General features: G+C 40.3%; 2 protein-coding genes across 11 annotated transcripts in view; one reads left to right on the forward strand and one right to left on the reverse strand.

Moving 5' to 3' along the window:
* LOC126869018 (tyrosine-protein phosphatase 99A-like) overlaps nucleotides 1–18,165 on the forward strand; it is a 419,963-nt gene extending 401,798 nt beyond the window's left edge. The window contains exons 7-20 of one of the 3 annotated variants that reach the window (XM_050625099.1): nucleotides 4,625–4,825; nucleotides 5,669–5,949; nucleotides 6,546–6,802; nucleotides 8,278–8,573; nucleotides 10,090–10,310; nucleotides 10,392–10,517; nucleotides 10,595–10,758; nucleotides 10,849–11,140; nucleotides 11,271–11,442; nucleotides 11,513–11,637; nucleotides 11,722–11,999; nucleotides 12,076–12,211; nucleotides 12,300–12,862; nucleotides 13,138–18,165. In XM_050625099.1, the coding sequence (XP_050481056.1) occupies nucleotides 4,625–4,825; nucleotides 5,669–5,949; nucleotides 6,546–6,802; nucleotides 8,278–8,573; nucleotides 10,090–10,310; nucleotides 10,392–10,517; nucleotides 10,595–10,758; nucleotides 10,849–11,140; nucleotides 11,271–11,442; nucleotides 11,513–11,637; nucleotides 11,722–11,999; nucleotides 12,076–12,211; nucleotides 12,300–12,767 (3,017 nt within the window). In that variant the 3' untranslated portion in view covers nucleotides 12,768–12,862; nucleotides 13,138–18,165. Of the gene's footprint in view, nucleotides 1–4,624; nucleotides 4,826–5,668; nucleotides 5,950–6,545; nucleotides 6,803–8,277; nucleotides 8,574–10,089; nucleotides 10,311–10,391; nucleotides 10,518–10,585; nucleotides 10,759–10,848; nucleotides 11,141–11,270; nucleotides 11,443–11,512; nucleotides 11,638–11,721; nucleotides 12,000–12,075; nucleotides 12,212–12,299; nucleotides 12,863–13,137 lie in introns of all 3 variants that reach the window. The other 2 variants (XM_050625100.1, XM_050625097.1) reach the window with 2 other exon arrangements.
* A 2,618-nt stretch (nucleotides 18,166–20,783) lies between these two features.
* LOC126869017 (cell adhesion molecule Dscam2-like) overlaps nucleotides 20,784–25,016 on the reverse strand; it is a 164,491-nt gene continuing 160,258 nt past the window's right edge. For 3 of the 8 annotated variants that reach the window (XM_050625092.1, XM_050625089.1, XM_050625095.1), the window contains 4 exons: nucleotides 23,823–24,109; nucleotides 22,560–22,812; nucleotides 22,355–22,445; nucleotides 20,784–21,567 (listed from right to left, as the gene is read on the reverse strand). In XM_050625092.1, the coding sequence (XP_050481049.1) occupies nucleotides 21,150–21,567; nucleotides 22,355–22,445; nucleotides 22,560–22,812; nucleotides 23,823–24,109 (1,049 nt within the window). In that variant the 3' untranslated portion in view covers nucleotides 20,784–21,149. Of the gene's footprint in view, nucleotides 21,568–22,354; nucleotides 22,446–22,555; nucleotides 22,813–23,822; nucleotides 24,110–25,016 lie in introns of all 8 variants that reach the window. The other 5 variants (XM_050625094.1, XM_050625093.1, XM_050625090.1 and 2 more) reach the window with 5 other exon arrangements.

Genomic DNA, 25,016 nt, shown 5'->3' on the forward strand with positions numbered 1-25,016 from the left:
ATGTAATACTGTATTATTAAAATAAAGTACACTTTATGTCAGACGAATTATAAACTGTGTCTAAAAATGTTTAAAGAGCTAGAAATCTTATACTTCACTCGTTGATCGTTAATCTAAGTAAAAACTTGACATTGCCATCGAATAAATGAATCGTTTCTTTGGAATAAAAGAACACGTGATGCAATTCTATTCTTATTCTATGTGTCGAGTGAATCACAGACTTAAACAGTCTATTGCACAAAGTTATTTAAATTGCTACAAATTTATATTTTTGTTTATCGTTAATATAGGGAAGAGCTTAATATTGCATCGAATAAACGCCAATTTGTTGACATCGAACAACGCAAGCTTTCGATGTAATTACGCGGAGTTACGTAACGAAAAATCCGGTACTTTCGTTGTGCTCAATCATTCGAAAAATAATTAGACGCTGCATCGAATAAATATTAATTTACAAAAATCATAAAATATCAAGCATGGAACTCGGATTTTCATATTTTACGGCAGTTGAATGTCAGACTAGCTTAAATTCCCAGTATATTTCGAGAGGAATGTTCAGCTTTGAGGAGTGCCGTGAGTCACTCGGCGTGAAACGCGTTAAGACGGCAAGCGATTTTACCGTGGCACTGGTCCGAGGACGAAATCGCAACGGTGCAGGCTTGAGTAAAGCAGCCGATCGAAAAGGTAGCGTTGCATACGTTTCAAGTTCATAAACTTGCCGCCTAGGGAACGAGAAAGCAGGTAACGCGAAACAGGTAGTCGACGATCGTTGCTTTTCTTATCAACCGTTCCTTTCACTGGAGCACCGTTACTCATTGCTAACCGATCCTAATACAGCTACTTTCGCCTGTGTCTCTCTTACGCAGCACGAAACCACTCAGATATATCTGCGTCGATTCTTTCGGCAATGGGGAAGTGGATACATCTCTCATTTCAAGTTATTCTTGCAAATTATAGAAAATTATGAAAATGATGAAAAATGAGAAGATTTGTTAAGCCGAAGAAGCTGGGAAATCTTCTGATTTACAGTTATAGCGTGGTTATTATGAATTTGTGGATTTGTTGCTTATGGACGTTTATGGATGTTTATGGATGTTTATAGATTTATGGAAAATATAAACGCATAGAATGCGCATAATATGCAAAAAAATATAAAATATTCAAAGCATAGTATTGTATTATATATTGTTATATGCTGTATTACGCATTCAAGTATGTATTAGCATTCTTTGGAATATTTACTATGAAGGAAACGGAAACGGTAACAGTGGTGCGCAAAAGTTTCCGGCCAGATATATTTTTACTTTATATTCTAACAGCCATGGTTTTTAAAGAATTTTAACTAATATTATATGAGTATATAACATTGTTAATTATTTTACTGATCATATCCTTATACCTAATATTAATTAAAGTTCCTTTAGGTATTGTTCTTGGAATATAAAATCAACTTGCTCACAGATGTACCTACTTAGGTCCTATCTTTTTTCAGTCCGAAATATATGAATTTGCATAAACATTCGCCATTTAAATACAACATACGCTTTCATACCAATCTCGATTCTATTTTTCCCTTTGCCGCGTCATTTTCTCTCCCCAAAGATCACTCGAAGTGAATCGTTCATCGAATTGTTATCAAAGAAACACCCAGCAAACGCGCCTGTTATATAAGAATTTTCTCGCTGTACATTTCCTGACAGTAATTCAACCGGTCAGCTGCATTCGACCACGAAAGAAAGTTGTTCCTAAACTCTACCTACGTAAGAAAACAGGATCAAGAAAATGTATGAAGTCATCCGTAACTTTAACTCCTAATTTAAGACTTTACACTTCAACGTTTTCCCCCAGGTGCGGTAAAACAGAAGTTTCTAGACAGAAAGGAAACGCCGGAGAAAACGTTTTCCCGTGATCGCGTGCAACGTGGAAAAATGATGGGCCAAGAGACGCGAGTTCTCGGCGCGCGTGGATCCAAGTGGTCGATTCTCACCTTTCTCCTCGCGAGTTTTCTTCGGCCTGCAGAAGCGCGAACCGCGCGCTCGACCTTGTCTATTCGCCATACACGATCACGTTCATTTTTCAGAAGTCGCGTATCGTGATACAACACTATTCGGTTGCGAATTCTAAAGGTCTTCGCAGCCGATTGTCGAGCACGTCGTCGTCCTTCCCTCTTCGCGTGAACGAGACGTGAATACGGATTACAAGGGAGTCCGTTCTCTTGCTCGAGCTTGGTTTTTCAACGACGAAGAAAAGCCCCGCTCGAGGGTGGAGATTCACGTAAAACGAGACGCGTCGCGAAACGCTTTTACGACGAAACGTCGCGGAAGAATTATCGACTGCGTGGAAATGCGCGAATTTGCCGAGGGGTGAGTGTGAAATGCAACGGCTCGGCTGAATATGCTTTCGACATTCTTTGAAACTATGGACGATCGTGTTGGGAAAGTGAAAATTACACGTTCGTGGCTGAAACTTCAGCTTCCTTGTTAGGTTATTAGGTGAAACTGAAGTCTATCTTGTTGTCCTTAAGTAAACGTCCATCAACGGAGTTTACTTAACAGAGCACATCAATACTTCTGTCCAGTATATAGCTTTTCTCTGTTGACAACGATTCATTTTCATGTCCAGTAGGGCATTTAAGGCACGAGTTTAGTGTCGTTTTCAGATTGATACGATTTTCCGATACGATTTCTCAACAGTATCTCGTTATTTCGTTAAAGACTCAGTAGCGAAACAAAGTGCGAAAGTGTCGTATATGTAACATTATTAACCCCACTGTTCTTTTCGCTTCTTCGTCTTCGTTTTCTTCTTCTTATTCTGGAATATTTTAGTCAAAAAATGCGTAGAATACTAAACGTAGTAAAATTATATCGAGTATTAAAGCCAAATATTTAATAATCCATATAGACCTGAGAAGAACTGTACGATTAAAAAACGTAAACTATGCTATTGTTTCGTCGAAGTACAATATAATACAAAGTGTATTAAAATAATAAATACATTATGAAAACCCACTGCACGAATGGAAGGCACGAAGAAAATCTGTAATTTGAACAAGAATAGCTAAAGTACGAGTACCTGAATTTCCTCAAACTTCATAAAATTGTATGGATCTAAGCGATAAATTTTAACAAAAGCAAATGTTCTACAAATTCTTGCAACTCTTCTCCACGATCGTAACACGAATTTAATAGAATTGGTCAACGTGAATTGGCTAAGAAGAAATTACAGATGTAATGTTACGTTATCGCGTCGTTTGTCTTTAATGGGTTAAAGAAACTTTCTTGCAACATTTTCGCTCGGATAATCCTCTTACTCTTGGGTGTTGCGATATTGGTGGCTTCAATCATCCGTTGAAATCGCGACACCGCACCGTGCCGCTCGAATACACGGATGGCGCCTAACGTTCACGCGTCTAACCGTTGATGCGTAGAATTATTGCGCTTCAGAGAATCACTGGAGAGTGTAGGTGTCATTATCGAATTCCGTTCGGTGCCCGCAGGATATCGGTTTCTCCCGAGTATCGTTTGAAATTGGATGTACAATCGAATGGCTTTGCATTGAAGAAACATATCAATGAACAAATACTTTTATTCTCATGTTTATTTCATCTACGATATCTGCGATTGCAATTCCTTTTGTATGGCGATGGAAATTCGTGTGCAACCTTTCGCCCTGTCCACCCCCTTGTTAAAACTTGGCGAAATTCAATCGCCAAGCCATACAAGCGATGGATCGTTTCATATGTACATATACCGTTTCGTCTCCCTCGATACGAGTACCAGATGTTTCGACGAGATAGGGGATCGAAAACATGAAAGCGACGCGATAAAATTTGATCCAGTTGGATTGTTTCAACGCTACTAGCTATTCCAGGTGTTTTCGAGAAATAATAAAGAAGAAGAGAAAGAAGAAGAAAGCAAAGAAGGTAGCTCCGATCTTAGGTAACAGCTGCGGTCGTTCTGTACGAAAAGTGAATAGTGTCTATAGAGTTACTCGTCGCGGCGCGAGGGGTCTGAGAAGACACTCGAGGCGAAATTAATTATTCAGACTTTGGCCGTCGCAAGCTTGCTCTCGTCTTTGTACGCTGAAAATTGGAAAGCCACCTCGGAAGATGATGAGCTGCCTGACGATAAGGAAGGAAAAACTGACACGCCGACGAGTGCATCGACCGAAAAATAGTTTACGGAGCCGAGCGTTTTCGAGGGGTGCTTCAACTCGAGTATGACAAAATCGTTTCCGATGATCGCGTGCTAACGGCTTCCTTCGCACTTGCCGCACGAAATGTGAAAATCATTGGAAATAACGACACCGTTCGTTCGTTCGGTTCGAGTATAATTAACGTTATAGCGCGTTAATGATTGTATTGCATTTTTTAAACCTATAATTGATGTATAACCGTAAGCGAAATAACTTTGTAATAACGAAGTGTATGAAACCTTGGTAAATTTTATTTTCTTGATAATTTGGAAAATATCACGAAGCGTTATACTAGCAATATATCAATTTTTCAATTCATCGATCGTGTATAATAGTAATGTATAACTCACAATATTTCTTTTTGTAAATTTCTGAACATTTTTGCTTATATAATTTTTATAGTTTTGTAACTTTCATTTTCGTGTTCCAGTGCCAACGAAACCATTGAATCTGTCGTCCCACGGCATCACATCCACCACCATTGAACTGTCATGGGCCGAGCCAGACTACGCCAATGGGATCATTTCCGGTTATCGCATTTACTACATGCATTCCAATTACACCGACGTCCAAATGTACAGAACCGACGAGTATGATGGACCAGTCATTGAATTCGTTTTGAAAGAATTAGGTGAGTTAGTTATATTAAAAACGGAGCAGTCCAAAAATATTTTTATCTTCTCGTCATCGTCGTTTCTTTTTATTCGCGTTGAAGGCGAGGCCCGTAATAAGCAAAGAGTACTAATATACAATTATCTGTTTCGAGAATCGTTATTCGTTTAAAGAAACAAGAGACATCAGTGTGCGTGGCTTAACGATAAGCTGGAACTCTTATCATCGCGATGCGTTACATGCTCATCCTCGATAACTGCAGGTGAACGCATTGTTAGATAACACAAATTTGATCTTATTCATATGGTAAATTCTATGTTAGGTACGATACATTTATTTTACAAATTGCTTTGAAATAGAAAGTTATTCCACGAACATTTCACTGCTTCGGTAGATACTTAATGGTATATAAGATATATGTGCACATATCGATAAAATATATTAGGGAATATTTATATACATATTACAAAATATTATACGTTATCAAATTATATGCTATAGATTATTGTATATATTAAATAATATTTTCTAAATCGGGATTATAAAGTAATTGATGTTGGCTGAAACTATCTTCTGTATGTATACCACAAACGCACTGTTTAATTATAATATCAATTAATAACCTCAACTAAAAATTTATATTTCAATATTATTCAAATATTATTCTTCTGTTATTAAATTTAATATTAGTCTTCATTAATTCTATATCATTCTTCTCGTGCAATATTTTATTATCAGATTGCATTTTAATAGAAAAATTCGTCCCTCCTGATTTACCTAGAAAACTGCTCTCCATCTAATCACTGGACCAAGTGATTATACGATACCGCATTACCTCAACTGATCAGTTAATTCCTTTCAGAACCGTACACGGAATACAAGATATGGGTAAAGGCTTATACGTGGAAGAACGAGGGCGAGCCCTCGGACCATATCATTCGTCGAACAGATATTTCAGGACCCAGCGCGCCGTTGATCTTGAACGTTACTTGTCCGACTCACGATTCTGTCTACATCCAATGGGCCAGGCCGAATCTCTTTTGGGGTTCTATCGATTACTATTTCATCAATTATCGAATCGAGAACGACAATCGTTACGAGGAGATCGAAATGATGACGGAGAAGAATCATCTTGAGAGCGCGGTACGTTTCAGTTTGCCATAATTCTCACTTCGACTCCACCAGCCGCGACAGTTCTTCCACTTTCTTCGTTCTCAGTGTTTTCACTGCGAATAGCTGGTTTATTTCACGCGATGCTCTACCACGAAGAAAAAGAGACAGCCACCGAGAATTACTGGACTGGAACTCCGTTAACTGGAACCTTTCGTTTTCCCTATTCATCGATTATTTCTCTCAGCTTTAGATAAACAATGTTTTCTCTTATCTGGTTTGATAAATAATTTCTTTGACAGTATCAAACGTAGAAAGCTAGTTTACGAAAAATAGCAGTAGACTGACTTGCACTATTATAATTGTCTCTAAATGTGAGTTGTTTTGAGCTGATACGCTCAGCTGACACGAGAACATCCTTGAACGATTAAAGCGTTTTGTCGGTTATCGACTGCAGACGTGCCGGAAATGCACGGGACGGACGAACTTCCTTATCACGTTGAATTCCAAATTGAAATTACGCGATGACTCACACGAGTCGCTTACAGAGAACCCCAGTACACAGCGAGGATCGTAGAAACGTTGTGTACGCACCCGAATAACTTCGATAAAAGCTTTTTTATCCACAGATGATCATACCAAACCTGACGATGAACAGCGTGTATGAGATCGTGGTGCGTGGAGGCACGCGAAGCGCTATCGACAATCGGTTGATTATACGCGGAGAAGGTTCTGCTCCACAGAAGGTGCGCGGCATTCGCGATTGCAACAGAGCACCGCCGTTATTGCCACACAGTACCATATGGTTCAGCAGCGGAGTGATTGCCGGGGTGATCTGCGCTTGTCTGGCGGTGATGCTGATGATCACGTCCTTCGTCCTATGGAAGTGAGGATCAATCGTTTGTCCTCTTTCATTTTAAACGTCTATATCTTTCTTGCATGACGTCGTTCTCTTATTAAACATTTTTACTTTCTTCTTATTTTTCTCTTCTTTCCTCCCTTTTTTTTCTAATTCATATATTTTTAGCAACGGAAACAGGATTATTGAGGTACCGGCGGAAGAGCAAGAATTTATTAAGTCGTGGTGTTCGTTCTTCGTAAACCCCGATAGTCACGAGATTACTGCCCACAGTCTTGTTCACTCATTCAACTTTGCAAATGCAATACCTCGCCCTCATCATACGATAATACGCATTCGGTCGTCTTCGTGCAATTACAAACGATCTACGATGCAGTCATACAGTATTACATGGCACGTAGTCGGTGCGCTGTTCGCGATTAGTCCGCTCGACGAGCGCTCAGTTTACCGGCTGCTCTCGTGGTATTCAGACTGGCCGTACATTATCATAGCTAATGGCACAGGAAAACAATTATACGTACGGTGAACATTCGGCTCTAGGTGTCTCTCCGATTTACGGTTCCCTCTCCGCGGCGCGTGTAGTCCCTCCTTTTCTTCGATTCTCGCAGTCTTTCTCCTTCTCTATCGCCGACTGACCTCTTATCGTACGCGATAACAACTAGTAACAACGACAACGTAAGGTTTCCCAGTCGTACGGCGGCATTTCGTGAGTACATCGGGACGTCACGTTTCATTCGTTTCGCTTGTTTTGCCAGGAGTGGAGGGTTCCATCGAGTGTTACAATAGTCGTGTGCCAAAACACGTGCCGTCGCGTGCAATCTCCTGTATTTTCGCTGGTCGATCGGCATCGTCGAAGATGCTCAAGGACGTCGATTCAAACGCGATACTGTGTGAGTCGCGAGGGAACGATTCGTAAAGAAGGAATACTTTCTGGGTCACGGACGGCGTGCTTCGCTCTGTGCCTGTGCGTTGCTCGCTCTTGCAGTTTATTCGAGGAACGTTCACCTCGATTCCTCTTGCTCTGCCGATCGTTGAAAATTTTCTGCACAATCATAGAATGGATAGTAACAGAAGCTCATCGACGGGATGAAGAAGTACCTCGAACTGTGAGTCCCAGAAGAAAAGAAAATGAAAACGTTTCTCCTTCCTACGCGAGAACTTTTTTCATTACGGGAAGATCGTCGACGAACAAGAGAGCACACGGAGGGACATAAGTTCCCCGCGTGTTTCGTCGGTCGTAAACGATGATCGATCGCAAGCGATAACGCGAATGGAAACAGTTGACAATCCCAGTCTTTTATTGCGTTTAATTTACCGCACTTTCTATTACGAGATACTTTGTTAAGAATATGTTGTATAAAAGAATCGTATTGTACCGCTTTGTTGTTTCGACAAACCCTTTTAAAATTCCTGTTCTTTCTTTCTCATTTCGGTTTTCCTCCGTTTGTGTTTGTTCTTTTACATTTTCTTTTGGAATGCATGCTTATGACGAAACTCATTAGGCCTTGCCTGAGGCCAATTTTCAGGAAATGCTTCCACACCGCGTACTACTTCCTCGACTATCCGCCCCGCAACGTGCCCACGCTTCAAGAATGGGAGAACAGCGAGCAGGATGGAGAACGTACCGCGGTCGCCATTCAGAAATTCGTACAACACGTTGCGAGTTTACACGCGGACGGGGACATCGGGTTCAGCAAGGAATACGAGTTCATTCAATCGGAAAGTGGCAAATTCACCGCAGAGAATTCCCAATACGTTGAGAACAAGGCGAAGAACCGATACTTGAATATATTGGCCTGTGAGTAGTACTATGTGCATTTCTTTGATTTCCAGATCAACGAGATCTTTTCGTGGGAAAATCTTTATTTCCATCGAAGAGCGTTTGGTTTCGACAGCTCCACGCAGCTCCTGTTTTTCTTCCTGCAGCTCATCGGCGTCCAACTTCTATTTTTAACCAAGTTTCCCTTTCACCCTCGCGATATATCGCGAGGTTTAATTTTATTTCATGCAACAGAGTCGTAGAGTCTACGTTATCTTTCGCGCAATGGCGATCGAGCACTCTGTTTAATCGATTAATTCGCAGCAATGGCACATTTCCGTTTTTTTTCAAGGTTTCCTCTTCTTCGTCGGTACCAACGTTCCTCCGCTCGTTCGTCATCGAGCATGTAAATCGGCGAAGGTTTCACGCATGTCGGGACAGAGACCGTGCACGATACGACAATTGTAATCGCGCGTATCGGAAGTCCGCAATCGTCAGAACGTCACTCAGCCTCGCGTGGAACTAGCCTCCAATAGAGCTGAAATTGCGCTCAAGCTCGCTTTCTATTTTAAACGAAACGACTTTCGTTTGATTCATGAAATCCCTGTCTCGCCGTACCTCGAGTACCGTAATATTATGTCTCGTCATCTCGTTAAAACCGATCAATGTAACGCTGCGCTTCCTTCGTTTAATGATGGATTAACCCTTTACCCTTGTTATTCGATATTAAAGATTGTACTATTTGTGGTAATCGATCGTATCTTATCTTATGTTAACACCAAGGTCGTTTATTAAGCTTTCAATGAAAGCAAGCGTATAAAGCGCAAGTTAGATTAAAGTTTAATCTTCCTTCGTTTATGCTTGATACCGTTTGTAACAATTCTACAGAATTATAATTCTACTTGTAATAATTCTGCTTTATTAGAATTTCAACTAAGTAATATTCCTCTATGCGAAGATAAGATCGTCTAGTCTATCAGGAAAAGCGAGGAACGAAAATCTCTCGTGATTTTATACCGATAACGTATCGGCTTTTGCTGAGATAAGCGGAATGGTTGGTCTAAGTGAAATCGCGCGCGATTTAACGCGTCGAAATTCGCGATGCTGCGAGCTTCAACCGTTCGCGATGTTATCGGATTAACGAGTTGCTCTCGTTCGCTTTTAATGTGAGTGACCGGCAGCACTCTGCAACGAGGTCACAGATGCTTCGCGGCACTGCTCGTTAATGCCTATCAATGGTGATGGGTGAGAGAGAAAGAGGAGAGAATGGGAGACGATCACCTGGACGACCCGCAACGACGTTGATTCATGGGTTTTCAGTGTTTAACCAAACGTCCTGGATGAGAAAATAATACTAGTAACGGAATGCTTGACAGTGAGATGCGAGTTTGGAGAAAAATAGAATTAATGCTTTCAAATACTTAATTAGTAATAACGTTAGCCTTTATTGCAAATTAATCGAATATATTACTAAATATTTTTTTAGTGTTCAAATGTTTCGGTAATTTATTTAATTGGCAGTGAAAAGGTACAGGAAGAAAATTTCTGTTCATAGACGACCATACTCGAGTGCAGTTGTTATCATGCGGCGGAGGACCCCCGAAGAAGGGTCACGATTACGTGAACGCGAATTACATCGACGGTTGGCAGCGTACGCGTGCGTATATTGGTACACAAGGACCACTGCCACCGACTTTCGATGGATTCTGGCGTATGGTATGGGAACAAAGGGTATCGATCGTTGTTATGATCACCAATCTCGTCGAACGTGGTCGTGTGAGTACCTCTACTATTTTATATACATCTAACTTGTATGTATTCTCTTATTTAACTCTTTCTGTCTTTCCCTGTTTACAGAAAAAATGTGATATGTACTGGCCTAAGAAGGGATCTGAGACTTATGGCTATATTCAAGTTACTCTGTTGAGAGAGGATGTTATGGCTACGTACACCATTCGTACCCTTCAAATTCGTCACATGAAGGTTGATATATTTATAAAAAGTTTCATCGATAAATTCTTTCAAGACCTAAATGATGTTAATGTCTATAGGTCAAGAAGAAGAAGAATGGAGTCAACATGGGAGAACGTATCATTTGGCAATATCATTACACCGGATGGCCTGATCATGGTGTACCAGAACATCCGTTGCCGGTTCTGAGCTTCATCCGGAAATCTTCCAATGCCAATCCTCCGGATGCAGGACCAATCGTTGTTCACTGCAGGTAGAGATAGGCGAACACTTTTAAGTACAGTACTATAAGCAGTATAAGAGATACAAATATAGTCATGAACTAAAATTGCTTTTATTACAGCGCTGGCGTTGGACGTACAGGCACCTATATTGTAATTGACGCTATGCTGAAACAAGCCAAGTGCAAGAACGAAGTGAACGTATTTGGATTCCTAAAACACATCCGCACACAGCGGAATTTCTTGGTCCAAACCGAGGAACAATACGTGTTCATTCATCATGCTTTGCAAGAAGCTATTGAAAGCGGTGAAACTAATATTGAGGCAAACAATCTATTAGAATATGTTCAAGACATGCTGAATCCTAATAATTCCAATATCGAGGCATGGAACAACCTTGAAGCTCAGTACAAGGTACTGTAGAATAGAATAATTACTATAATTTGTACTATAAGTATTACTATAGGTTGTAGAATAGAATAATTACTATATTCTAGGTTCTCTTATATGTATATTAATACGATCTTTACAATTATATTTTCAGCTGGTGACTTCATGGAAACCGAAAGAATTCAATCTTGTCTCCGCGATCAAACCGTGCAATCTTCACAAGAATCGTAACCAAGACGTTATTTCAATCGAAACAGCTCGCGTTCATCTGACGCCGAAGCCCGGAATCGATGGAAGTGACTACATCAACGCTACATGGATTGCTGGTAAATAATCGTTCGAAATTATTCAAATTCGATATAATGTTGAACGCGAAGCCAATTTGTTCGTTTCCAGGCTTCCATCGCAATCGTGAATTCATCATTACCCAACATCCAATGGAAAATACAATCATGGAGTTCTGGCAAATGATGTGGGATTACAATGCGCAAACTGTAGTTATGCTAACCGAATGCGACGAAGTAAATGGAGCTTTTTGTTCAATACTCCGTATCTTTAAGGTTGAACGATTAAGTAACAGTAAATAATAATTAAATAATTCACAGGAATATCCCGAATTTTGGCCTACCGAGGGAAAAGATTTAGAGTCAGAGACATTTCGCGTACGATTTTGTGGAATCAAGGAAACCGCGAGCGGAATGATCTTGCGCGAAGTTGCGGTCCGATCTCTGCAAGACGATTACGAATTGAGTGCCAAAATCGTCCAAGGACCGCGTTCCCAACCTGGCTTCTGGCCACACAATACCAATCCGAGACCACTTGTAACCTTGATTCACGATTTACATCGGGATTACCAAAACGGCCCTATTGTCGTAATGGATAGGTAATTTTCTGCAAATATTATTATTTCATGAACTCATAATGAATATAGAAATAACGCTGATCGTTATTGGCACCAGGTTCGGTGGCGTCGAGGCTGCAATCTTTATTCTGCTCACCACATTGAATAAGCAACTAGAGTTCGAGGATAGTGCTGATATTTATATGTTCGCGAAGTTATTGTACATGAAACGACCCGGAGTCTTCCGATCAAAGGTATACTTCGCAACCTATAATTTGATCCTTTATCAAATTTCATTTAGAAAGTATTTACGATATTAAAACCATTTTTTGCTCTTCATAGGAGGATTACGCGCTATTATATCAATGCCTGGAGACAATGCTGTCATCAAAAACTCACGACGAGCCGGATCTATACTCGATGGCCAATGGTCACGTGTCCACGATAACAGATCCCACCGATGTACCTACCTCGTCGATGCAACACATGCAAATGGATTATTCTCCTAAACCAACGATGATCAGAGAATACGCGACGGTGGAAGTGAATTCCATGTCCGATTATTCTATTCCGATTCGAGTGGATCACTCGATGGAACCGTGTAGTAGTAGAAGCAGCGAGAGCTGCATGTTCGCCCACACGGGAAACGAGCACGAGAAAAACATAGTTATGACCCATCGGAATGTAAGCTATCACAATCACCCGGGCAGTGTCTCCGTTATCGTTGACGCGAACGGTTACGTGACGAATGGCAGCATGCGTATGAGACCAGAGGGTATGGAGTCGAGCTGCAAAATGTTGCCTCAATGATGCCTGCCGATCTTCGGTTGCAGTGTTTCCTCGAGCCGGTCAGAACCGCTGTAACCGATCGAGCTACTCACTGCCCGAAGTGTAATCCTGATTCTGTGAGTAGCCACCCTGTATTTAACGTTCGAATGCTTCTATCCCTGAAGCATAGAAATATATAAATATTTCATATTTTTCAATAATTCTAATGTAAATACGCATACAATCCTTCTATGATTTGAACAATCGTAACGTCCATGCATCAACCAGTATTTTCCGACTATAAAGAAATACATGTCGACTATCATGTTCGTAGGTCAAGCTCTACGCGAATGTAGTTTTAACTGTAGAGTATTTATAAACTATTTATAAACTTTCTTTTTCTATCACATAGGCTACAGCGTAAGGAGTTCCAAATTGGACACGTCTTCGCACAAACGGAAGAACGGCAAATCGATCCTAGGATCAGCCTGAAGAGGATTCTCAAGCATCTTTAGTGTAAATAATTGATCGCGTTAGCTTATGCGCGTGTACGTGTACACTCTCGAGGACGTCGAATGACGAGGGTACGCGTACACGCGGTATAGAAAAAAAGAAAAATGAGGGTCCTGTTTTTGGTGTTGCTGGGTGCCAAAAACCACTTATTAAAGCACGCCACCCTGGACCTTCGTTTAATGTTGTTCATCGTGTAAGTGTACACTACTCGTTTTTTTTGTATATAACCACACAGACACATTTTCGCGCGTATCGTGCACATAACATACTTACATAACATTACTCATCACGCGTACACGCACTTCACCCTACGACCATACACATACACACGCGCGTATATTTAGATGTACGTGTAAACACCTTTATATAAGTTGGATCATATTCGATCACTTCTTTACCAAAGAATCGTTTATATTCGCTCTAGTTTCGTTTTAAGTCCCTTTCTAAGGTTTTATCGTTCAGCCGAAGACTGACCAATCGAATTCGCACTGTCGTGCACGCGTTGCGATCTATAAATAGAACCCACTATCGTTTCTTACTTTATAATCAAAGAAGAACATCGCGCCAATCGAATTCGATATGCTTGCATCCCTCTGTCTCTTTTCGCTGCAGCGAACATGCAATGTCACAAGGAATTGAAGATCCAAACATTGTTCGTAAACGCGTCGTCGTGCGTCTATTCGACTTTCTCGAGGTTGATGGAATGAGTTGTCCAGCGGAAGGCAAAATACGTTAAATAAAAAAGAAAGGATCAACGGATGAAAATCATGTGGACGGAACGCGATTAAAGTTGCGCAGGCGCGAGTATTTAACGATTTATCATGATCCGTGAAAATGATAGCAAACCGTGACCAATCGCAGCTCGATCGCTGTAAATTAACTCGGTGGAAAATAGATAACCGATAGCAAACGTGAAACCTGTTTTTGCGAACGTATCATGTCTGTACGCGAAGGAGAGAATGTGAGAGAGTAAGAGAATGCGAACAAATGTAGCTTGTTTATCATCCTATCTAATTAATTAATGTCGTAATCCATTCCTAACGTGTAAGATTTGAATTAAGCAAAACGTGGAAAATGTGCTACGTCTACGTGAACTTTTCTTCATCGCGGTATTTCGTTGTCCCGCGTGATTTCCGACCTGGCCAATCGAGCATCGAGACGCGACAGAAAGACAAAGAACAAGCTACGACGACGACAATCTGAAGCGTTCGATAATTAACGAGATTAATTTCCAATCGTGATATCAGAGATGACCTTGATCGGTATATACCGGATCAATGAAGATTGAGCAGCTTTTAGACTAACGTTGTCCAAATTCATGTGATCCAGCGAGATTCTTCATTGTGATATAAAAAAGAAGAAAAGAAGAAAAAAGAAAAAAAAAACAGAAAAATAGAATTCGACGCTGTTGTAAAATTTATTCTAGCCACAAGTTCCTTTGCCATGCGGTCATTTTTCTATGAGATCTAACATCCGGAAGACTGTTCTCTCATCCAGAATTCTTATATACACTTATATGCGTATTGCTAAGCCAGCATAATTTACGTGATACGGAAACAATAACTGCCTGTGACACCTTCGATCCATCTTCTATACGTGTTTTTTACCATCTTATATACGTTGTGACTAATCGTTGACGAACGATCTATCGTCCTTCGTTTTTACATTTTACTGCCGATTAACGATCGACGACGTGAAAGTTTAACAAAAAAAAAAAGCATGAAAAAAATCTCAAAAAAATCTGTATATGTATATGTGCATGTATGTAACCGTGTCCGTATTAATAAGACGTATGTAAACGTAATTCACGACTGAACGACTTTTTAAACTCGTTATCGGTTTTTAACTGGATGTCGATGTAGTCTACTTAAACGTAAAACCGTGCTTCTTCCTTCGGGCTGATCGACGCGATGGAACGAGGAACCAAGGTCATTTTACAGTGTAAATCATCACCGTTCTTATCACCGTTTTAATATTTGACGACACTCGACATACCTTTATCAGAACGAAATCCAAACGTTGATCAGCGTGATTTGAAGCAGTTCGTTAAGGGATCCTGAAGGAAAATTAGAAAACTTAAGGCTTAGATATAGTTCGCGCCGATGAGAATATCAGCGGGTTGTATTTCTTGCTAACTTTCGGACACATCAGCTAAGAAACATAGTAAGCCAAGAAAAGAGAGAGGAGGGAGGGCGAAAGAGATGCAGAAGCGTATAAATCGATGTACGACAGTTGCGACATTCGACTACCCTTTGGTAGACCTATCTTTGGCTTTCTTGCCCTCTGTTTCACAAGAATGTACACTTTCGTTAAACGAATTTGATCCTAGAGATATGTTCATCATTTTTCGATCGATACGATCGTGAGTCTCATGTGCATCGTTTCGACAGATAAAGGAACGTTGTCGATGATTCAGTAACTAAGCGAGCGTAATCGCTTGGAGCCTTATAATGGAAGGCTTCTGACGAATCAGAGAAACCGAGCCGACGTCCAGCGTCGAGCACAGCGTTCGTGGATGGCGATCAAAGATTATTCGATTCTTTCTCGTTGATAATTGCGACTTGAATTATTTGAATCTCGATAGAGATTTTATTACAAAAATCGATTGATACATTTCGTAGAGAAAGAACGAATGGTAGTTGAGTCTTATGTATCATCCGATAAGATAGAAAACGCTCGAGCTGGACAGAAACAAAACGGTGCCTTCCTGCTCGTGAGCACAGGAAGGGAAGGCATCGCGAAAGTAGATAATTCCTTTGGGCCGATTGGGCCAGCGAATCCCTCCCTACAACGAGAAAGAGCTAAAAATGTCTGTACCATATGCGATATATTAATGTAATATCGGTTCCGCTGTAATTAGGGATAATTAGAACGCGAGATTGTTGTTGACTCGTGCAAAGACGTGTCTGGACGCCAACTATACACATCGTATACATACAAAGTATATACATCTGTATACAAAGCAACGGATGCACGCTATAATACCGCTGTTAAAAGTGCACGGAGAATTGACGACGAGCTCTTTTAGCATAAAAATAGTACACCACCGAACGAACTGACTGTTGTTAACTTGCTTAAACGAGCGAAAATGAATCACACGACAAAACGCATCGTATACATAAAGAGAGAAAAAGGTATATATAAATATAAATATATATATAAAATATAAATATATATAAATATAAATGCAAATATAAATATATTATATTCAGATATTTATGATATGAGAAGTGAAAAGCTACACATTGTAACGTCACGTTTCGAATCGCCACGCGAGATACCGTGATTAGCATGCATGTGTGCGTACGTAGAATTTATTGAAATTTTCGCGGGTGTTCTCGAGAATTGAGCCGTGTGATAGAGTAATGGGCGGCTCGCGTGGACACCGTCACTTCAAGTCCCTCCTATCGACGCGGAACACGGAGGAAAAATCAAAAGAAACAGAACATTTTCCTCGCTTGCGTGATGTCACGGTACCTGCGTCACGGAACGGCGTCGAATACGAATCTGTACTGTATTTTACGATAAGCACCGTAAATTCTGAATGTACCTATACGGATACAAAAGAATGATATAAAAATGAGCTGAGAGGAAGAGTGTGTATGAGTACGAGTGTGCATGAGAAAGTAAGTAGATGTGCAACGAAGGATGTATGTGGATCGATCGATTCCTGGGAGGATCGGTCGTCGCATCGTTTATACATATATAAATATTATACATAATTAATTCGGAGGATAAACGAGATAGGTGTGTATAGAAAAATAATTTAGACTCTAGTCAGCATAACACAATCGTAATCGACGACGCACACGTTTTTCTTGTTCATTTCGTTTCTTTTCTTACTTTGTCACGGGAGAACGCGTTATTCACGTCGTTCCCATCGTTGTTTCTCTGTACTCGATGCGTTCGGGTTTTTTTCCACGTAAGAGACGAGTTGTAATGAACGCGTGGCTGCGTTTACGGCTGTTCGTTTGCTCGGAAGGGGTGCGTTGACGCGGTGCGGACTAAAACAGTGCGACGTTCGTGGTAATTGTCGTTTCTGTTCTCCTCGTCTTTTCTTAATCCTATCTTTACTTTCACCTTTTTTATAATTATCTCCTTTCACGTTGTTAGCAATAATTAAAATTAATTCCTCTGATTAATAATAAAGGATTCGATGCTTCTATCTTTTTTTCCTAAATGTTATTGTACACGAGCTTCCGTTACATATGTTTTGAAAAATCGTGATGAAGATTCTAGAACGATGCGATGAACGGACTGCAGACGCAGCCATCGAAAGCCCGATAGAAGATAAGTGTTCGATAATGTAAACGAGCGTGTAAACACGCGTATCGAAGGCCTACACGAACCTCGAGGTGTCGCTTGGAAATCTGCGAAACGTTCGCGAGCGAGCCAAATTTTCGAAGAAAAATCGGGAACGCGCCGCGAATAGTTCGTTAATAAATGGCAACGAGTAAAGAAAAGTCGAACGCTTGATCGTACAGTCGACCAAAAGTCATTAGAGAATTAGCGAGGCAAAAATATCATCGGAGAAATCGGTTCTAGCGTTTAGAGGTAAATTTCAGGTCGACCACGATGTTACATTATTCGAATTAGAGAATCCGCGCGCGGGGAACGTACAACGTCACGCCACCGTAAGACTGCAAACACGACAAACAAACGAATTAAAGCAACAAAAAGAAAAAAAAAAAAAAAGAAAAAATGAGAAAAGACCGCGACCGACAAGAACGGTGTTTTTTACGATTATTATAGTATATTACGATTATTAATACGTTTCCTTTCCGGCGTTAGTTTCCGCAGCATCGAGTCAATCGACGCGCGACATTTAAATGCAAGTATTCGCACAGGCCTACGATAAGAGAAACTCTTTATATACGTATCCATGATGTTTCACGTGTACACTAAATAAACAAAGCATTAATTGTCATTCAGCTAATCGATGATCGGACATGACATGCGTAGCGCTCTAGAAAAAGTATGGGATAATGATGATACACCGAGAAGCTTTTGCCACCTATCAAAATGGCGGAAAGACTTTTCACTCGCGTTTCACACTTGCAATTGGCCTAATCGATGGGTCCCATCATCTTCGACCTTTTTCATTCCTCGAACCCTGAAATTTTGAATGGCACGCTACTTCCGCTAGCACGGCGACGTCGTAATGGAACTGCATGGCAGAAAAACGGAAATGCAAGGAGACGCGCTAAGAAGACGGATTTATGCGAAGGTTAATTTTCTGTTCGTCATGGATTCTAGCAATATTGCGTACGTAATCAAAGCTAATCGATCGTATAATTGACTGACTGAGTGTGCAAATAACTTCCCGCGATGATAGCTCGTTGGCGAACAGTATTCGCGCGTATACATTTTTTATAATCGATGATTTTTCTTCCTAGTTAATCGCAATTCGCAACGGAACGACATCGAAGAAAATTTTCTCCACGTTCGCCAGCTAGCGTTGTACTAGTTTCTGAGAAATCGCGCTGCAGTTTCATTACGATTAGCATGCGATGTTTCAATTCGATATAGTACAAAAATTTGCGAAGTTGGAAAAACTCGAAGAACAAGATATATACATATAAATTGGAGAACAGCTGATAACTCGAACGATCAAGATTGTAACATGTCCGTTTACCTTAAACGATCGTACGATGCTTCGATTGTTCTCGACCACAGCTACGCTAAAGCGAAAAGTTGGAAGAAATGCACAGTGAAAACAGGCAAAAGATACACGTATGTCCTTTCACCGTAACAGTATCTTGACCAATTAAATACTAAGCTAGCATGGATGTATACACACTGAGATAAATGTTAACCAGTTACCTGCGTAATACTCAATGTTAAGTGTCGAACTGATGCTCGTTCAGATTTTTCTTGACGGCTGTCCTCGCTCGTGTGAACCTCACGGTTTTCTTTCTTCCATTTGCGCAAAACGAAACATTGCCAACGACTGTCTGCCAATCGTTTACGCGAATTTTTTAAACAAACGAAGAAAAAAAAAAAAGAAGGAAGCAAACGGAGCAAAACGAGAAAAAAAAATGAAAAAACTTTAAGAAACATTCCACGCCCCTTTTTTTAGATGATCAACGAAACGAAACATTGTTTGACTGCCATATACATATTTTACGATAATTTTATAGACGAGAAAACGGGGTGGACACCGAACGACCGAGGCTCCACTCCGCGTTCGACGCGATCTACCATGATTCGAATGAAATAGTATTCCGTGTTTTCTGAATGCGAATTTTATTGTAATCTACCCTGGTTAAAACGAAAAGAAAAAATGCGACTACACGACACATACTGATATGCGAAAAACTATTGTCACAGCTAATAAGTGTGTGTTTTTTCTTTGTTGTATACGTATCCGCCGTGTAGAAAAGTAGCAAATCCCCGCTCCAGCTCTCCACCCCTTCTCTGATGCGATCATTGTTGCAATCGATATCCCACAAGTATGTTGTAGTAATATACACTTCTTACTATCGAAAAAAAAAAAAAAAAGCGTGAGTCATTCATTGCATCGATCGTAAAATTATAAATCGCGCCACACACTGCGCCCATAACCGACGACCAGTATTTTCTTTCCCCCACATATTGATTTCTTTTGCATTTGTTGATCAAAGTAGATGGTATTATCGTTAAATTTTTCTTTAGATTTAGGGCTTCCTTTTTCTGTGACAGTGACAGTCTTGCTATTGATTATTGACCTTTCTTTGTTCTTTCCATGTTGTTTCTACCTAATTTGTTTCTTGGTATTAAATCCGTATAGTAGTAAAAAATGAATATAATAGAAAATAGGAAATTGTTTTATTCAAACTAAAATAAAAAAAACTGTGCATTCGGGATTGTTTGCATGATATGGAAATAATAAATTAACGATGCATGAGAGATGAATAAAGCTTAAGGTCATGAAGCTCTTCATCGTTATCGACGGTGGGAATTTTCTCGGACTTATCAAACGACGGTAAAGGTAAGTATTCTCCGGTAACTGATATCGTTATAACAACAGGGATTAGGGAATTATCTCAAAGATATGATTAAATCTACTAACTAATTCATTAACAAGAAATTTTTAATTTTTTATATGCTTCGATCGATATTAAAGCGATGTGGATTCAATAAAACACGTTGAAATACATCGTTTATCACATACGATAACGTAGCGATTTTGTCTCCAGATAAATTCTAGAATCGAATTACCGTCCTGCGGAAATACGACTGACGTGCAACTGATAAGCGCTAGTAATTAAGCTGATTGACGTCTTGTTTATGACCGCGTCTATAGCCACAAATTGTCATTTTAACGAATCACTGTTCTCGCCTGAAAGGCAACCGATCGGTGGGAATTTCGAATTCGCTTCGAAGCTATCTATCTCTTCGATCGGCACTTAACGAAGTGTCACATCAATCGTCGATGAATTTAAATCCGAAATCAATAAATTCCTTCGAAATCTATAGAAAACAAAATAGAATACTCTTATTTACATTCTTTGGTATTTTCGGTGCTGCATAGGTAAAGGTTCACGAAAGAAATTACACTGGTGGTTAGCTTTTTTCCGGTTTTTCTTACAAAAATACCTCTTTATTGTAAATGGATCGTCGACGGTAGTTACACGGAAAGACAGTCATCCATCCACAGAGAAGCGTTGGGGAATCCCGACAATCTCAACGGCGAGGAAATTTTCTTTTTTGCGTTTCGTATTTTTTTTACATTTTTGCTTTTTTGAATTAACACTCATCATGCTTTGGCATCTTTATTATTTTTACGTGTCTGTGTCTGTATGCGTGTACGTGTGACTGTGTCTCTTATGCGATATATCGTTTTTTTTTTTTTTACTCGTTTCATTAACTTTTGCGGTTTCATTTTAGTTTTACTTCATTTTTTTTTCTTCGAATATTTGATTAACACACTTAGACAGTGATAGTGAAGTCTTTAGGTGATTTCGAGAGCGAGTTAGAAGGAAAACCCGTCCTCTTCCTGTGGAGCTTCAGTTTCATGTCGATATCGCACTCCGCTTCGCTGGTCTCGTGCGCGTCCGTGAAACCTGTCGGCGGCTTCAGTTCCAACGTAGACAACTCGCTGCCCCAGTCCTCTTCCTTCCTTGCCATTCTGGACGATCCGGGTTCTTCCAGCAGGCACAACGACTCTACGGACTTCCTCGGGCTCGGATCTTTCCCCAGCCGATCGCAAGATCCAGGCCTCGACGGTTGACTCGGTGATGCTCCCCTCGAATACGAATGCATCCCGGATTCCGAGAGCTTCATCACAGGGCGTAGTATTCCCGGTACACGACCGTCCATCCCCATATCGGGCGTTGCTCCTTGATTCCTGTAAATTTAACAATTCCATATGATACGACATTGAACGTGTTATAACAGTAGGCATTTTTGATAACAAATTTCCAGAATGAGATTAGAGTGGATTAAGCATCGATCATGATGTTACGTTAAAAGAGATCGAAGTTATATCGGTAGCGATTAGACTCATTTTTTACTATTTCCTTTTATGCTTTTTTTTCATAGCCAGTATATTAAAAAGGGAAAAGTACTTTTGGGAAAGCTGAATAATAATGAATAAAGATGCTTATACATTTTTAGGAAACATAGAAAAAACATGCAAATATATGTAAAATATTCAGAGTAAAATATTCGTTATAATATTTAAAGGGTGAAATAAGTTCTCTATAGCAACTTCATCTCTCTGGCTGTGTTCAAAAAGATATAAATTTGTATAAACATCCACAGTATAATGATAAATACACGCTAGAACTCTATTTATCTGAATTCAACGATAGTGAAAGAACTCATATAGTAGGAGTTCCTTGATTCTGTCCATTACTTATAATTTTCCATTCGTCTGTATAATACGAGTTCACGTTTCTACAAGTAGATTCGTTCAATAGAAGTTCACTTAACGAAGCGCTAAGATATCGTATCCATGAATAAAGTTCTACCGTATATAGTATACAGACTCAAAGGAAATGGATGAACCAGAGAAAGATTATATCGCTGATAATAGAATTCATAAAAAAGATTCGTTTAGAAAGTTTGACAGATAATCGAACGAAAATGACTCGTAGTACAATCCATAGGAATATTTCTCCGGGTTATCGTACCTTTGCTTCTCGAGCCTCGGGAAGGTCTTCCTCTCAGAAATTGGTGACGGCTCGGTTGATGTACTTGATTCGTGCGTGTGGTACAGCACATCTGGAAGGTGCACGCGAGACACGTTGATGCGAGAAACGTGAGACGTTAGTGGCGACCTGGATGCTGTTTAAGACTGTTGCCGGCGTCGACACAGAAAATCGAATACTAACTTACTATGATGAACCGGCCTCGGGACCAGGGCTAGTCGCTGCTCCCTCTGCCCGATCGAATTCGGCCCCGGGGATCGCGTCATTATCGACGCCGGCCCGGAGTCGTCCAGGTGATTCGACGACTCGGTGCGACTGCTGGTACCGACCTCCGTGTCGCTGTCCGAGCCTAGTGTATCGTACTCCTCCGATTCTGACTTGAACGATTTAGACTTCCGCCGCGCCCTTCCTCGTACCTTTGTATACTGCTCCATGTCGCACTGCAACGTGTAAAAGTTACCTACGTTCTTTGGTATAAGCCTCAACATTAGAAGCTACATACAAACATCTCAATGACGTTCAATGCCATTAAACGAAATGGCTGCATAAGCATAAAATATGGGGGTTGTTCTTCGATGAAAGCAACTGTATGGATTTGGCTTCGGGATATTCAACAGTAATAAATTAGCTGCTCTATACACGAACGTCTGCGTATCGAATAGTAATTTGAACAGTCAAGAACTATTTACTATCTATGATATAGCGTAGTAGTTAGAACAGAGAAATTTGCACAGAGAAGTTCTAATTCCGTGACTAGGTATATTAAATAATCTTTTTTTTTTGTATCTCATTCGCCCTTAATATTTTTTAAACTGTCACGTAAAGCTTGTTTAGAGACGAGCGAAGAGCAGAAGGAAAAATTTTCGATTACCTTACCCTGGCTGGCTAGCTGCAGGGAAAATGTAAATCGAAGCAACCGCAGCTAAGCGGACACTGTTGTGTACGTATACGATTATTTCACCAGTTTGCAGAACCAGATTCTCTATTGATGTTCGAGGTAAGTAACAAGTTTTCCGACCACACAGAGGCAAGCACATTTACTTGAAAGGAAAGTCTCGCCAGATCTAACGTAAGCTCGGGCACGATACATAAATGGAAGTCGTCTTACATTTATACGCGAGATCGAGTGCAGGCTACTTTGATCTCTCGGGATATCCGCCTACGTGTATACAAGCAATATATCATCGACCTGATCTCTCACGCTCGTACACGAGGATATATCGTTCCACCCTCCTCGATGAAGAGACATTTCTTTCCCGTAACGCGCCAGGTATGCACGAATGTGAGACACGCGCACAGAAGAGAAGGATACAGCCTTTTCGATCGATTAAATTACTCCGTGTGTAGGAGCCACGGAAAGTACATCCGTTTGAAAAGGTCTCTTCTCGCCATCTTCGAAACGTTTCTTTATCGAATTTCGTCGACAGTTATTTATGATCGGTACTCGTACCTGATTGCCTTGCAGCATCGTTTCGCTACGTTCGTAGTAGAACGCCTGTCGCATCGGGTTCGCCGACAGGTTTTCCTGCTCGGGCAGATTGAAGGTGGCGTACGGATAAATGTCTTCGGAATATTCGGGTATTCTTTCCAGCGCGCTCACCTCGCGACAGGGTGACTGCTGGCCCGGTTTCCTCACGGTCGCGTAGTATTGTTCCCTCTGCTCCATGTTATGCTTGTTCTCCAGCGCAGCCTGCGTTTGCGAATTCGGATCGTTCGCTCGACCAGATCTTTCCGCTTCTGTAATCATCGCGATTAATTAACACGTTTCTTCGTGATTATCAGTTTACGCCATGCGACGTGACCGATCGAAACATTAGACAGATATCCGCAGGTATACCGGTTACGAAAGATTTATTATAAACTTGAAGCGAACAGACCAATTATTGGAGTGCTAGTTCGATAAATTAGTTTTATTTATTTATGAGAAAAGTGTCTATGCCAGGTAGGTGTAGAAGTAATTTATCGAGTGAAATATTTTGTCGATTTGGGGAAAAAAGCAGTCAAGTTTCAGAGTTTTCGTCATTAATGAACGGGAAGGATAGATGAAATGAATGACAGTTCGGTTGATGATTAATGGATGATGGCTTAATTGATAAGCAGTGGGTAATAGTTCAGTTGACGATTAATAGATGATGATTTAGCTGATAATAAATGTATAATAATTCAATTGACGATCAGTGGATGATAGTTTGATCGATTATCATTAAATCGTGCTAAGAAATGTGTACTAAGCGATAATAAAAAAATATTAAAAATGATTATGATGCCAAAACCAATAATATTAGGAGAGTACGATTTGATCCAAGAGGTAGACATTCAAAAATTACACCTTTCACAAGCCCGTTTGGTTGCAGAATTGAGAATGTAAGATTGCAATTATATAAAAACTTTGATATTTTTTTGATAGATAAGTTGTCCGAAGAAGTAACTCAACAAGTGAATTAACACATATATTGCGTAAATGCTATTGATAAAAGATTTCAAGTGTTAATACATACATGCGAATGTTAGAATAAATCTATACGAAGTACGTCGAACACGTTGTTTTTTGTAATTAACGGGCTAACAAAAATAGAAGACAAATTGTCAATAGTGTTTACCTGTTATAGGTGATATGACATGTCCAAAGCACAGCGTCTTAGGA

This window comes from Bombus huntii, chromosome 8 (assembly GCF_024542735.1).
Source record: "Bombus huntii isolate Logan2020A chromosome 8, iyBomHunt1.1, whole genome shotgun sequence".
NCBI lineage: Eukaryota > Metazoa > Arthropoda > Insecta > Hymenoptera > Apidae > Bombus > Bombus huntii.